Source organism: Nannobrachium achirus (assembly GCF_963921795.1).
Source record: "Nannobrachium achirus genome assembly, chromosome: 18".
Taxonomy (NCBI): Eukaryota; Metazoa; Chordata; class Actinopteri; order Myctophiformes; family Myctophidae; genus Nannobrachium; species Nannobrachium achirus.
In genome coordinates this window covers 2,010,647-2,023,235 of record NC_137825.1, presented here as the reverse complement: position 1 = coordinate 2,023,235, position 12,589 = coordinate 2,010,647, and the positions used below count along the sequence as shown (strand labels likewise).

The window sequence follows — 12,589 nt, the reverse complement described above, 5'->3', positions numbered from 1 at the left end:
AGACAGACAGACAGACAGAGAGAGAGAGGGGGGTTGGAAGGTGGAACCACATATGTTTCTGACCTGACCGGTAAGGAGGTGACACCAACACCAACAAGAACAAAATGCAACGTGACGCTGACCCTGGATCTGACGTGGGGGGGGGGGGGGGGGGGGGGGGGGTGGAGAGGTGATGCAAACACATGCAGCTCCACTGGACTGGTGAGGAGGGGGGGGGGCCTGCATGGGTCTGGGTCTGGGTCAGGTTCAGGTCAGGATCTGGGTTGGGCGCTTATCGCTCTTCCAAGGTCCCAGTGGTCTGAGGCTGACCTGCTGACACTGGTGAATGCTAACCTGCTGACACTGGTGAATGCTAACCTGCTGACACTGGTGAATGCTAACCTGCTGACACTGGTGAATGCTAACCTGCTGACACTGGTGAATGCTAACCTGCTGACACGGGTGAATGCTAACCTGGTGACACTGGTGAACGCTAACCTGCCGATACTGGTGAATGCTAACCTGTTGATATTGGTGAATGCTAACCTGCCGACACTAGTGAATGCTAACCTGGCGATACTGGCGAATGCTAACCTGTTGATATTGGTGAATGCTAACCTGCCGACACTAGTGAATACTAACATGTCGATACTGGCGAATGCTAACCTGTCGATACTGGTGAATGCTAACCTGTCGATACTGGTGAATGCTAACCTGTCGATACTGGTGAATCCTAACCTGCGGGTGAACGCTAACCATAAACCTAAAGTCCTAAACCCTAACCGGACTACTGGGACCTCAAAACAACGGGACCTCGGAATATCGACATTTTGCCATCTGGGTTTGGGGTGGGTTTGGGTCGGGGTCTGTGTCGGGGTCATGGTCTGTGTCGGGGTCTGTGTCAGGGTCTGTGTCGGGGTCTGTGTCGGAGTCAGGGTTTGGTTTGAGGTCGGGGTTCTGGGTCTGTGTCGGGGTCTGTGTCGGGGTCTGTGTTGGGGTCGGGGATTGGGTTTGGGTCAGGGTCTGTGTCAGGGTCAGGGTTTGTGTTGGAAGGTGCAGGACCACTGATTGTCATCATGCAGTTCCTGGGTGGGATGGAAGAGCGGTGGCAACACCCTGGCACACACAACGTCACACGAGGACCCCCCAGGGGGCGGGGCTAGGTGGGCATGCTTGCGGGCACGAGCCGAGCCGAGCCATGGAACATGAAGAGCCCGTCCCGTTGGACACCGAGAAAACAGCAGGTCTCGCCGATCCGCTATATTTTCGGTACGCGACTCGGGCACACGACTTAGGATCCGTTCACACCGGGAGCCGTTAATTCACATTAATTTAAACCATTTTGTCTTGATGAGTACATCTAGCCTTCCCAGCCAGCACGGTCAGGACCTGGACCAATCATTGACGTCACCACGGTCAGGACCTGGACCAATCAGTGACGTCTCGATTGGGGCCAGATCAAGTCAAACCTAGTCAGATCTGGTTTCAACGTTGAAATCAGGTTATATTCTAGGCCAGATCTGACTAGTCATTGTTTGACTTGATCTGGCCCCAATCGAGACGTCACTGATTGGTCCAGGTCCTGACCGTGGAGACGTCACTGATTGGTCCAGGTCCTGACCATGCTTGCTGGGTGGTAAACCAAAGGTCATCATGTGTCTTCTACAGACCAATCAGATGGATGGTTTACCAGGCTAGAAGCACGTCCTCACAGAACACAAACATGACAAGGTGACGAAGCCACGTCATCAAATAAAAGCGTCAACCAGCATGAATGACGTGTCACCAAATTAATAGTCTTTTCTTTCGCCTTCTTTTGGGCAATTTCCGCCACTGGTGGTGGCCCACCTCAGCGGATCATAGACGTGTTCTCTGATGGTTGGTGGAGCTCCCGGTGTGTAAGGAGGACCTCTGGTCCAACTCTCTCTAGGTTTAATCCTCACTGACAACATTTAAGGCCCAAGGGTAATTTTTTCTTGGTCGTGCACCGCTGTGTCAACGCAAACAAACAGCAGATGTACAGGATCACAACGCAACTCAGTCTCACTCCAAACAAGGCATATCGAGTAGTAACTTCATGGGACAAACGTGACCAAAGTCAGATGTTTTGTCATCCACTGCCGTCCTGGACATTTCTGCACTCCAGGAATGGGGAAGGCGACGTCCACTAAAACAACTACAACGACAGAGGCCTGAAGCGGACTTCAGCACAATTACAACACCAGAGGCAGCTCCAAAGATCCAAGTCCAACCCAGATTTGGCACAAAAAAAGGGTCAAATGCGTACTCCTGCTATGCTGCTAAAATGTGGAACGCCCTACAGGAGGCCTTAAAGGAGTGTAAATCCACACCTTCCTTTAAAACAGCTCTGTAAAGCCACTTAAAGGAGGCTGCTACTCCAAACTGGTAAAAGAAAACAAAGCCTAACCTAACATTCCTCTGACCTTTCTATTGTAAATACAGTTTATTTTGCATTGTGTTTTTCTTCTGCATAGTTCTGGGTTTTAATTGTCTGTCATTCAATTCAAGATTTAAGGATTGCCATGTCAACAGAGTTGAGTGGAATTGGTTGCAGTGCAGCTCTTAAAACCAGCGGCGTCAATTGGGTATGGCAGGGGTATGCAGCTGCCATACCCTGGGTCCAGGGGGGTCCAGGGGTATGCAGCTGCCATACCCTGGGTCCAGGGGGGTCCAGGGGTATGCAGCTGCCATACCCTGGGTCCAGGGGGGGAAATAAAAGTTACCTTTAAATATAAATTCATGAATGTCTCTTTGTCTATCTGTATTATGTTGTTAAATTACAGTAAAATAACTACAAAATGTAACAAAATGGTCACTTTAACAAGGTATTGTGTCACGTTTACTAACATGCCAAGTTTAGCTGCACTTGAACAACCATTCCAGGCTGCCATATCCAGCCCAAGAAACCGTAGAAACGGGGGGAAATAGAATGTACTTCTTAAGGTATGGCAACATAACTGGTGTCTTGCACGCGCGCGAAGGCGCGCATGCAAGACACCAGTCATGTTGCCATACCTTAGCTTTTTCTGAACTGACGCCACTGCTTAAAACATACATGTTATGTTATATGAGTTAGAAAAAGGACCCCACTCGAAAGCTTCTTGAGGTGTTTATCCTTTTAGTTAACCTTGTACCAGTGAACTGTACCTTTTCCAATGCAAACCTCTAATTAAGTCTTCAATCAATCAATCAATCAATCAATCAATCAATCAATCATTAGGGACAGAACGGTAACTCTAAATCATATCCCCTCTAGTCAACATAGCAGTTTGTCCAGAGAAATCCCTCACATGGCGTTGTGGGAGTGAGACGACGCGGTGAACAAGGCGTCGCAGCGCCACACATCGTTAGCTTGACCGTAGCGCCACACATCGTTAGCTTGACCGTAGCGCCACACATCGTTAGCTTGACCGTAGCGCCACACATCGTTAGCTTGACCGTAGCGCCACACATCGTTAGCTTGACCGTAGCGCCACACATCGTTAGCTTGACCGTAGCGCCACACATCGTTAGCTTGACCGTAGCGCCACACATCGTTAGCTTGACCGTACACCTGCTGTTTGTGTTGCGCGACAACAACGGCTCGCAAAACAACGTATGAATCAGAATTGGTGGTGAAGAGTCTTCCTCTAAGGTTCACTCCCAACCGCCAGACCTCTGCCACGGCTGGAACAGGTCATCATGACATCATAAAAATAAAAGGTTTCCTGACCTCAATTACACCCAAGAAAAAATTACATTCAGGGGCGTCAATTGGGTATGGCAGGGGTATGCAGCTGCCATACCCTGGGTCCAGGGGGGGGGGGGGGGGGGGGAAATAAAAGTTACTTTTAAATATAAATCCATGAATGTCTCTTTGACTATCTGTTCTGGTTATTATGTTGTTAAATTACAGTAAAACAACTACAAATGCAACATTTTACAAAATGGTCACTTTAACAAGGTATTATAATGATATTCTCCACACTTGTATATATCTCTCCCCATCTTGACAAAATGGTATATTCCCAGGTTCCGCAGGTCAGCTGCACAGGTGCAATGCATTATTGCTAATTGTGGCACGTTTACTAACATGCCAAGTTTAGCTGCACTTGAACAACCGTTCCAGGCTGCCATATCCAGCCCAAGAAACCATAGAAACTAGGGGAAAAAATAGAATGTACTTCTTAAAATAAATGTATCATGACTGTTGCTAAGGTATGGCAACATGACAGTCATGTTGCCATACCTTAGCTTTTTCTGAACTGACACCACTGCATTTACCAGTTCATTTGTTGCGTTCAGCCTCACCTCCAACCACATCCTCCCCTGGATGATGATGCGTACGTCCAGAGGCAAATGAACCCACTTTTCTGACCCTAATTATTCCAAAAACTACAGATTACAGAAAAACCACTGAATGTTGAATGTAACAAAATCTTTTGGTGTAACTGAGGCCAGGAAACATGAAAAAAGGCACAACAAATATATTTTAATTTTTTTGATGTCATGACCCCTTGAAGAGTCCGTTTTTTGTCAGTTTGAGTAGGGTTTGGGGGTTGGGTTGTTGTTGGGGGGGGGGGGGGGGGTTGTTTGTTTGTTGGGTTGTTTGTTGGTTGGGTTAGCTAAGCTGGCCTGGCTGACGCTATGAGGAAGGACAGAAGACAGAGACACAGAGAAAAAGAGCTGTCAAAATGCCTGCGGGGGGAGACGTCGCCCCCTACTGGGGGGGAGACGTCCACAGCCGACAGCCTTTACCTCGGGGCCGACTGGGCAGCGTCTGACATCCTGGGGGGCCGGAGAGAGGGGGGGGGGGGGGGGGGGGCGGGAGGGGGTTGAGTGTGGGGGGGGGGAGGTGGTTGGTTGGTCATGAGTGGGGGGAGAGTTCGCCAGAGAATAAAGGGAGGTGAGGGGGCGTGAGAGAGAGAGAGAGAGGTAGAGAGAGAGAGAGAGAGAGAGAGAGAGAGAGAGAGAGAGGCGATGGCAGGAGGAGAAAGTGAGAAAAAAAGAACAGAAAAAAGCAGCAGTGAGAAGCGGAAGGTAAAATAATCAAATAAAGGAATTGAAGAAAATAAATAAAATAGAAAAAAGGAAATTAAACAAACAAACACAGAGAGAGTGAAGCAGCAGCAGCGCCCGCTAGTGGTAAAACCCACCACCTGCCTCTGTTACCACAGACAGAGAGAGAGAGAGAGAGGATGAGAGAGAGACAACATGATGACACAGAGAGAGAGAGAGAGAGAGAGAGAGAGAGAGACAGAGACAGAGAGAGAAAAACAGTTACATGTGACAGAGAGAGAGAGAGAAAAATAAATATGTTGGGTTTCCATCGTCCACCTGTTTTTTTTATGCACGTTTTTAACCTGATTGGAACAGCAGACAATTATTGTTTTTAGCAAAGTTGTGCTAAAATACAGACTGACTACCGATTTCCCCTTGTAGTCTAAAGACTCACCTCTCTAGACTCCACCCCCTAGAACTAGGAATGGAGCTTGTTAATCTTTATTGATAATGAGCACCTTATCCATCCTGCTTATTGAGCCAGGCTTTTATCCAGACCACTGTTGAGAGTTTTATAATATGTTGTGGAAAGATGTGAGACGACAAATTCTGAACAGAACTGGTATCTTTTTATTGTCCAGTTGTCTTTTTATTGTGAGTTTGTGGCTGACCACCATCTATGAAGATGACAAATAACAAAAGTAACAAATATCACTAGAAAAGAAAATTCCTAAGAAATGTTAAGTGTGCCTGCAGCTCGCTGAGTGTATGCATTTTTTATATTAGCATTTGTAGCATTAGCATTAGCATTAGCGGAAGTAGCGGTTAACATTAGCGGTCGGACCACCCACCGAGTTTGAGAACAGTAACATGTTGGGAACTGGAGTTATGGATGTTTAAAGCCCAGCCAATAGGATGCCAGAGGGGGGCGGGGCTTATCATTACAGCTCGTCCCTATTGGCCATCTAAGTACTCACGCCAAGTTTCGAGACGGTACCATGTTGCAAACTGGAGTAATAGTTGTTTAAAGCTCAGCCAATAGGAAGATAGGGGCAGGGCTTAAGAGGGGCGGGGCTTAAGTAATAAGTCCCTATTGGCCGTTTAAGTCCAGACACCAAGTTTCAAGACGGTACCATGCTGTGAACTGGAGTTATAGCGGTTTAAAGCCCAACCAATAAGAATACAGAAGGGGCGGCGCTCCAAATTTGATCTTGAAACGGGCCTCCTGAATCTAAAGGCCGCCCCTGCGGATTGCAATAAGTGTTTTGCCATTGCATGGCAGGCACACTTAATTAAAACAATCATTCATTAGTGTACAATAAGTGTTAAATGTCTTTATATTATGGATAGTACAGTAATAATTTGATAGTCTCTTGTCTTGATTGTTTAAACATGTCATCATGGGCCGCTCTGCTCGATTATAAGATTGTTAAGCCCAAAGCTTATTGATACCGGGTACTCAATAAATGTGTTATCTGGTTATGGAGCTACGCTTGTTTAGGGCTCCATCCCTACTTAGAACTCACCGCTTCCGACTCCACCTCACTGCTGCATATCGGTCTAAAAATATGCATCTCACCCGACTGGAGAAATAGCGCCACCTACTGCTTATCCAACTCCCTTATCTTGTTCTCACGCTGAGTATTGTGACTGTAATGCAGTTCAGAGTCATAGTGATGGAAACCCAACTAAAGACACAGATAGAGAGAACGCAGCAATAACAGCAGTAAACACATCAACAGCCATGGAGAACAGCCTGGAGAGAAGCAGCATAATGGTTGCAGCGCCAGCCGTGGGCAGCGGGGGGCGCTAGCGCGCCGCTAGCAAGGCGGAGGTGGTGTTGGCGGGTGGGGGAGGAGGGGGGAGGGGTTAAAGCTACATGGAGCAGTTAGTTAGTGATGGATCCAGCGCTCGTCTGGTTAAAAACAGATGATTCATTCAGCGTTCAGTTAGCTCCGCCCTCCTCGCGTGGCTCAGTCCAATGAGTTGCCTCGTTCACAGCCTTAATAATACTGAATCCTGCTCACGACCTGACGCAGACTACAGCGTCTACAGGTCGTATCCATTTCCCCCCAGAAACGATCCTTTTTGACCAATCACAACTCTCGTTTAATTCAGGGAGAACATAAAGAGATTCGTCAAGAACATCTCTCGTCAGCCAATCAAAATGTTTGCACTTTGCGACTGACCGACTTGGAGCTGGCGTGGACGGCTTTCTGCGCGGGAGGGAACTGAACGACTCCAGAGACGATAACATTCTGAGGGAAAGTGAATCGCTGGCGAACGGAACGACGGCCTCAACACCAGCTGCAGTGAGATAATATGCAGGGAGGAAGCTGTGTGCTTAAACAGGGAGCGCAGCATGTTGTTCAAGCCTTCAGCTTTCATGGTTCTCATTCATGCAGCCACTGCACTCTAGTCCACACAGACATTAAAATGTGAAAATGTACAGGTCTGGTGTTTGGGCTATGTAGTGTGGTATTGTCCTTTTGCACAAAGTAGTGCAATGCAAGATAGAGGGCGCCAGATCCCTTTGAGTCACACCCTACCACTACTTCCTGTTCATCCATAGAGCATTGATGCTAGTTGTTTTCTCCATTAGATTAAAGTGCTTTCTTTTCACTTTTTTCAACTTTTATTACTTGTCAAAATACATTGTATTTGTCTGCCTCATCTTTTTACCATCCCAAGTAATAAAAGTTGAAAAAAGTGAAAAGAAATCTAATGGAGAAAACGACTAGAATCAATGCTCTGTGGATGAACAGGAAGTAGTGGTAGGGTGTGACTCAAAGGGATCTGGCGCCCTCTATCTTGCATTGCACTACTTAGTGCAAAAGGACAATTGCTGTAGTAGGCCTATCCTAGTATGGTAGTGTTGCTAGCTGAATGGGTCCTGAAAGCCTGCTCTTATGTAGTGTAGTGTTGGTAACAGGGGGTCCCTGGTAACAGAGGTGTTATGTAGTGTAGTGTTGGTAACAGGGGGTCCCTGGTAACAGAGGTGTTAGGTAGTGTAGTGTAGTGTTGGTACAGTAACAGGGGGTCCCTGGTAACAGAGGTGTTATGTAGTGTAGTGTAGTGTTGGTACAGTAACAGGGGGTCCCTGGTAACAGAGGTGTACTGTACTGTAGTGTAGTGTAGTGTTGGTACAGTAACAGGGGGTCCCTGGTAGGGTTGTTCGATATGGCCAAAAAATAAAATCTCGATTATTTTCTCTGAAATCCCGATTTTCGATTTCGATTTCGATTTTTTGTTAAAAGAATAATACATTGTTTCAACTATTTTGTTTTCATTTAAAAAATGCAAGGAAATGATTTTTTTTTTCATTATCGTTTCATTTTTTGATTTTTTTTATATAGCCAAATAGCAAAATGCAATAAAACAATAAGGGTATTAATAATAATAACTTTAGTTGTGCAACAATCACATACAACTTAGCGTCCTTAGTGTTTCATTATCAATAGTGAGTGACAAAACAGCCAAAACAAGCCAGCTCTTGGAGGCTGGTGAGGCATTTTGGTAGGCATTTCGCCTACCAAAATGTAATTCCTGGCTACGCCCCTGCCCTGCACCACTCATGCACGGAGATGTTGACTGATTGTAAACGGAGGCGAAGCGCTTCGCTTCCCGACGCAAAATTAACACAGTGACAGGGACAGTAGGAGTAGACTACAGTCAGTAGGTGGGTAACACAGAATTAATAAGCTTCTTTCAAACTACAACAAGTAAGTAAGTTTACCAGCTCAGCAGCGTTTTGTTCTGTTTGCTGCTTGAACCATCGCGAGTGAGCGCAGTGCGGTGGTGAACTCTGCTCAGTCTGACGTGCGCTAAACGCGCATCAAATAAATTACACATCAGATAGAAAGTAGTATTAATTTGGTGTCGGACCTTGTCGTCCTGCTTTAGGAGGACGGGGCTGTGTACTTTTTGCGCGTGCAAGGCTCCAATGAGTAAGAATTTCCCTAATTAAAGTGAAAATCGATTTTACGATTTCCATTTTTTTAAATCGTCCAAAGGAAAAAAAACGGGTTACGATTAAAAATCGATTAATCGAACAACCCTAGTCCCTGGTAACAGAGGTGTACTGTACTGTAGTGTAGTGTAGTGTTGGTACAGTAACAGGGGGTCCCTGGCAGGTTGTTCCTAACTTCCTACCTATCTTGGCTCCCTTCTTCAGCAGGGCCACCACCACTGAGGTGTTATGTAGTGTAGTGTTGGTAACAGGGGGTCCCTGGTAACAGAGGTGTTATGTAGTGTAGTGTTGGTAACAGGGGGTCCCTGGTAACAGAGGTGTTATGTAGTGTAGTGTTGGTACAGTAACAGGGGGTCCCTGGTTACAGAGGTGTTATGTAGTGTTGGTAACAGGGGGTCCCTGGTTACAGAGGTGTTATGTAGTGTTGGTAACAGGGGGTCCCTGGTTACAGAGGTGTTATGTAGCGTTGGTAACAGGGGGTCCCTGGTTACAGAGGTGTTATGTAGTGTTGGTAACAGGGGGTCCCTGGCAGGTTGTTCCTACCTATCTTGGCTCCCTTCTTCAGCAGAGCCACCACCACAGAGGTGTTCCTGCAGCCCACAGCTCGGTCCAGAGGCCTCATCCCGCTGTAGTCCACGTGTTCAATCATGGCTCCGTGGTCCACCAGGAACTGGACCTGGACGGACCAACACCACAGGGGGAAGGAGATTTTAATGTTATACTTTAGTCCTAGTCCGGACATCATTGTTTTGCTGTGCTTTGTACCGTTTAGTGTTTGATTAGGTTTTTGATGTTGTAAATAAACAAATTCTTTCATTCAACATGAATGCAGTTTGTGTGTTTTAATTTCTTTATTGTATTTTATTGTATTGTTCTTATTGAACTTTTAAATCTGTTAATGAACGACCTCTTCCAATAAGGAAAGGATTCCAAATCAGCCTGCTGGATTCTTCCTTTCCTCGCACTGTATTTTATGATGATATGGACTTTTCTGTAAAAAAAAGGGCTAATAATAAACTCAACTAAACACGTGAGAACAGCACAGTATCATTTGGGATTCATCATTCATATTTCTTCATTTAATATTATTTCAAGCTGAAATAAGCAATAGTTTTTGGCAGCTCAATGGCCTTGTCGTTAGAGTGTCCGCCCTGAGATTGGGATTCGATCCCCAGCCGGGTCATAATGCCAAAGAGTATAAAGATGGGACCCAGTGCCTCCCTGCTTGGCACTCAGCATCAAGGTTGGATTGGGGGTCCCTGTGACATACTGTATGTAACACAGTACTTGTACATCAAGCTGCCTCACGCTACAGAAACGGGTTATGAGCCCTATGAGCCTCATGGCTCAGCAATTCTTAGTTATTTTGATAATAACATTGAAGCATTGGAATGTTTATCTCTGCTTTAACAACGTATAGAAGAAAACAATCCTCTTTTCAAATACTCATAACCCAAATGGAACAAAAGCCCATGATGGAATTGACCTTTATATTCCCATTTTAATTCCCCATTATTACTCAAATTCTATTGGGTGTTCAAGCAGCCTTCCCCCAGCGTAGCTCCAGTAGCCTGGTGGAGGAGAGCCTGCTTTTCATTCTAAAACTGAGCTGAGTGATCCGGTCAAAAGAAAGGATTAGTCTTGCTAGTCGCGCTACGAGTTGCTTGTAGATCTGCTATTTTCAGAGCGCAACCAAACATGAAATGACTTGGCTTTTAGTTCTACTGGATATCTTCTCCACTAGTCCCTCCCTGACATTTTAGTCTAGCTTTTATTTGTTGAGGAAACTGTCAATCAACACTGCGGTCCACTGACCACCCCAGTCTTAGTATTTAGGTTAGGGTATAGGGTTTTAGGGTCTTAGTATTTATGTCCACTCACCACCTCAGAGTCTCCGTAGAAGGCTGCCAGGTCCAGCGGCGTGCGTCCGTTCTTGTCGGCGTGGTCGGTAGCGGAGCCGCTCTCCACTAGGAGGCGCACCACCGCCAGGTGTCCTTTAAGACACGCCCAGCTCAGAGCCGTCAGACCCTCCTTGTCCATCAGAGACAGAGAGGCTCCTGGGAGACAGCAAACACACACCGACTCATGCTCTGTTTTCTTTACATAAATGAAATCGCATTCTTTACTTCAGTAGAAGTATCAATACTGCAATGTGGAAAAATTCTGTTACACGTAATAGTCTGGAATTCAAAATGTACTTGAGTAAAAGTACAAAAGTATAGGTATCAAAATATACTTACCAAAAGTAATAGTAATAGCAGATCTACACAACGCTCACAACACATCACATCGCGACACGTTGTGAGCTTGTAGATCGGCTATTTTCAAACAGCCAAGGTATAAAATAGGGCTGGAGTTTCATGTATGTTTTATACCATTTATATCTGCAAAGTAACAAGTAACTAAAGTTTTCAAATGAATGTAGTGGAGTAAAAGTAATGGAGTAGAAGTAAAAGTACTGGAATTTGGTAATGCTCAAGTAAAGTACAAATACCTCAAAACTGTACTTAAGTACAGTACTTAAGTAAATGTACTTAGTTACTTTACACCACTGTCAATGCTATCATACTATTACAGTGTCACCTGTCACATCTGTCAATGCTATCATACTATTACAGTGTCACCTGTCTGTCACATCTGATGCCTTTCAATTTGAATCCTGAAAGCTTTTGGACACATGAGGTTCCAGAGGATCTACAGATCATATGAGGTTCCAGAGGATCTACAGATCATATGAGGTTCCAGAGGGTCTACAGATCATATGAGGTTCCAGAGGGTCTACAGATCATATGAGGTTCCAGAGGATCTACAGATCATATGAGGTTCCAGAGGGTCTACAGATCATATGAGGTTCCAGAGGGTCTACAGATCATATGAGGTTCCAGAGGGTCTACAGGTCATATGAGGTTCCAGAGGGTCTACAGATCATATGAGGTTCCAGAGGGTCTACAGATCATATGAGGTTCCAGAGGGTCTACAGATCATATGAGGTTCCAGAGGGTCTACAGATCATATGAGGTTCCAGAGGGTCTACAGATCATATGAGGTTCCAGAGGGTCTACAGATCGCTTTTTATCACAATCAGTTTAACCACTTTACTTTACAACTTTGGGAATGGTGCAATAAGCCAATCAAATGAATGTAACTTCCTTGCACTAAACTAGGAAGTGACTCTACATGAAAATGTCTTTAATATAAATGTATAAACCTGTTTATATAAAATAGTATATTTCTGCTCAGATCTCTTTGTTCATGTGAATATGTTTGTTTATGCTTATTTATTTGAAAAGGTGAAGAGAGAGAGTTGAAATTAGCACAACCAAAAACAGTGAAGATGTTGAGGCATGTTTGCTTTGTCTTTCTGCTCCAAATGGGAGACTGCCTGGGAGGTGTGTCCTGTCCTACGCGACAGTGGAGTAGGGCATTCAGTCGACTCAGTAGACTTCATTACACAAGTCGACTCCCACCAGAGAAAGTCGAAGTAAAAAAAAAAAAATAAGAAAAACGTTCTATTGTGAAAATAGCAGATCTACATGCTCACAGCGCCTTCTGGCTCTATATATTTGACAATTTGTCCATTGTTTAATTTGTCATTTTAGAGGTATTAAAAAGTCCTTAAATTGTCACTTTATAAATGTG

At 45.3% G+C, this 12,589-nt stretch overlaps 1 protein-coding gene across 1 annotated transcript in view; it reads right to left on the bottom strand.

Moving 5' to 3' along the window:
* tanc2b (tetratricopeptide repeat, ankyrin repeat and coiled-coil containing 2b) overlaps nucleotides 1–12,589 on the bottom strand; it is a gene marked incomplete at both ends in the record, with an annotated part of 99,602 nt that overhangs the window by 26,083 nt on the left and 60,930 nt on the right. Inside the window, 3 exon segments of the mRNA XM_080746875.1 lie at nucleotides 4,738–4,767; nucleotides 9,494–9,626; nucleotides 10,832–11,007. Coding sequence (XP_080603001.1) covers nucleotides 4,738–4,767; nucleotides 9,494–9,626; nucleotides 10,832–11,007 — 339 coding nt within the window.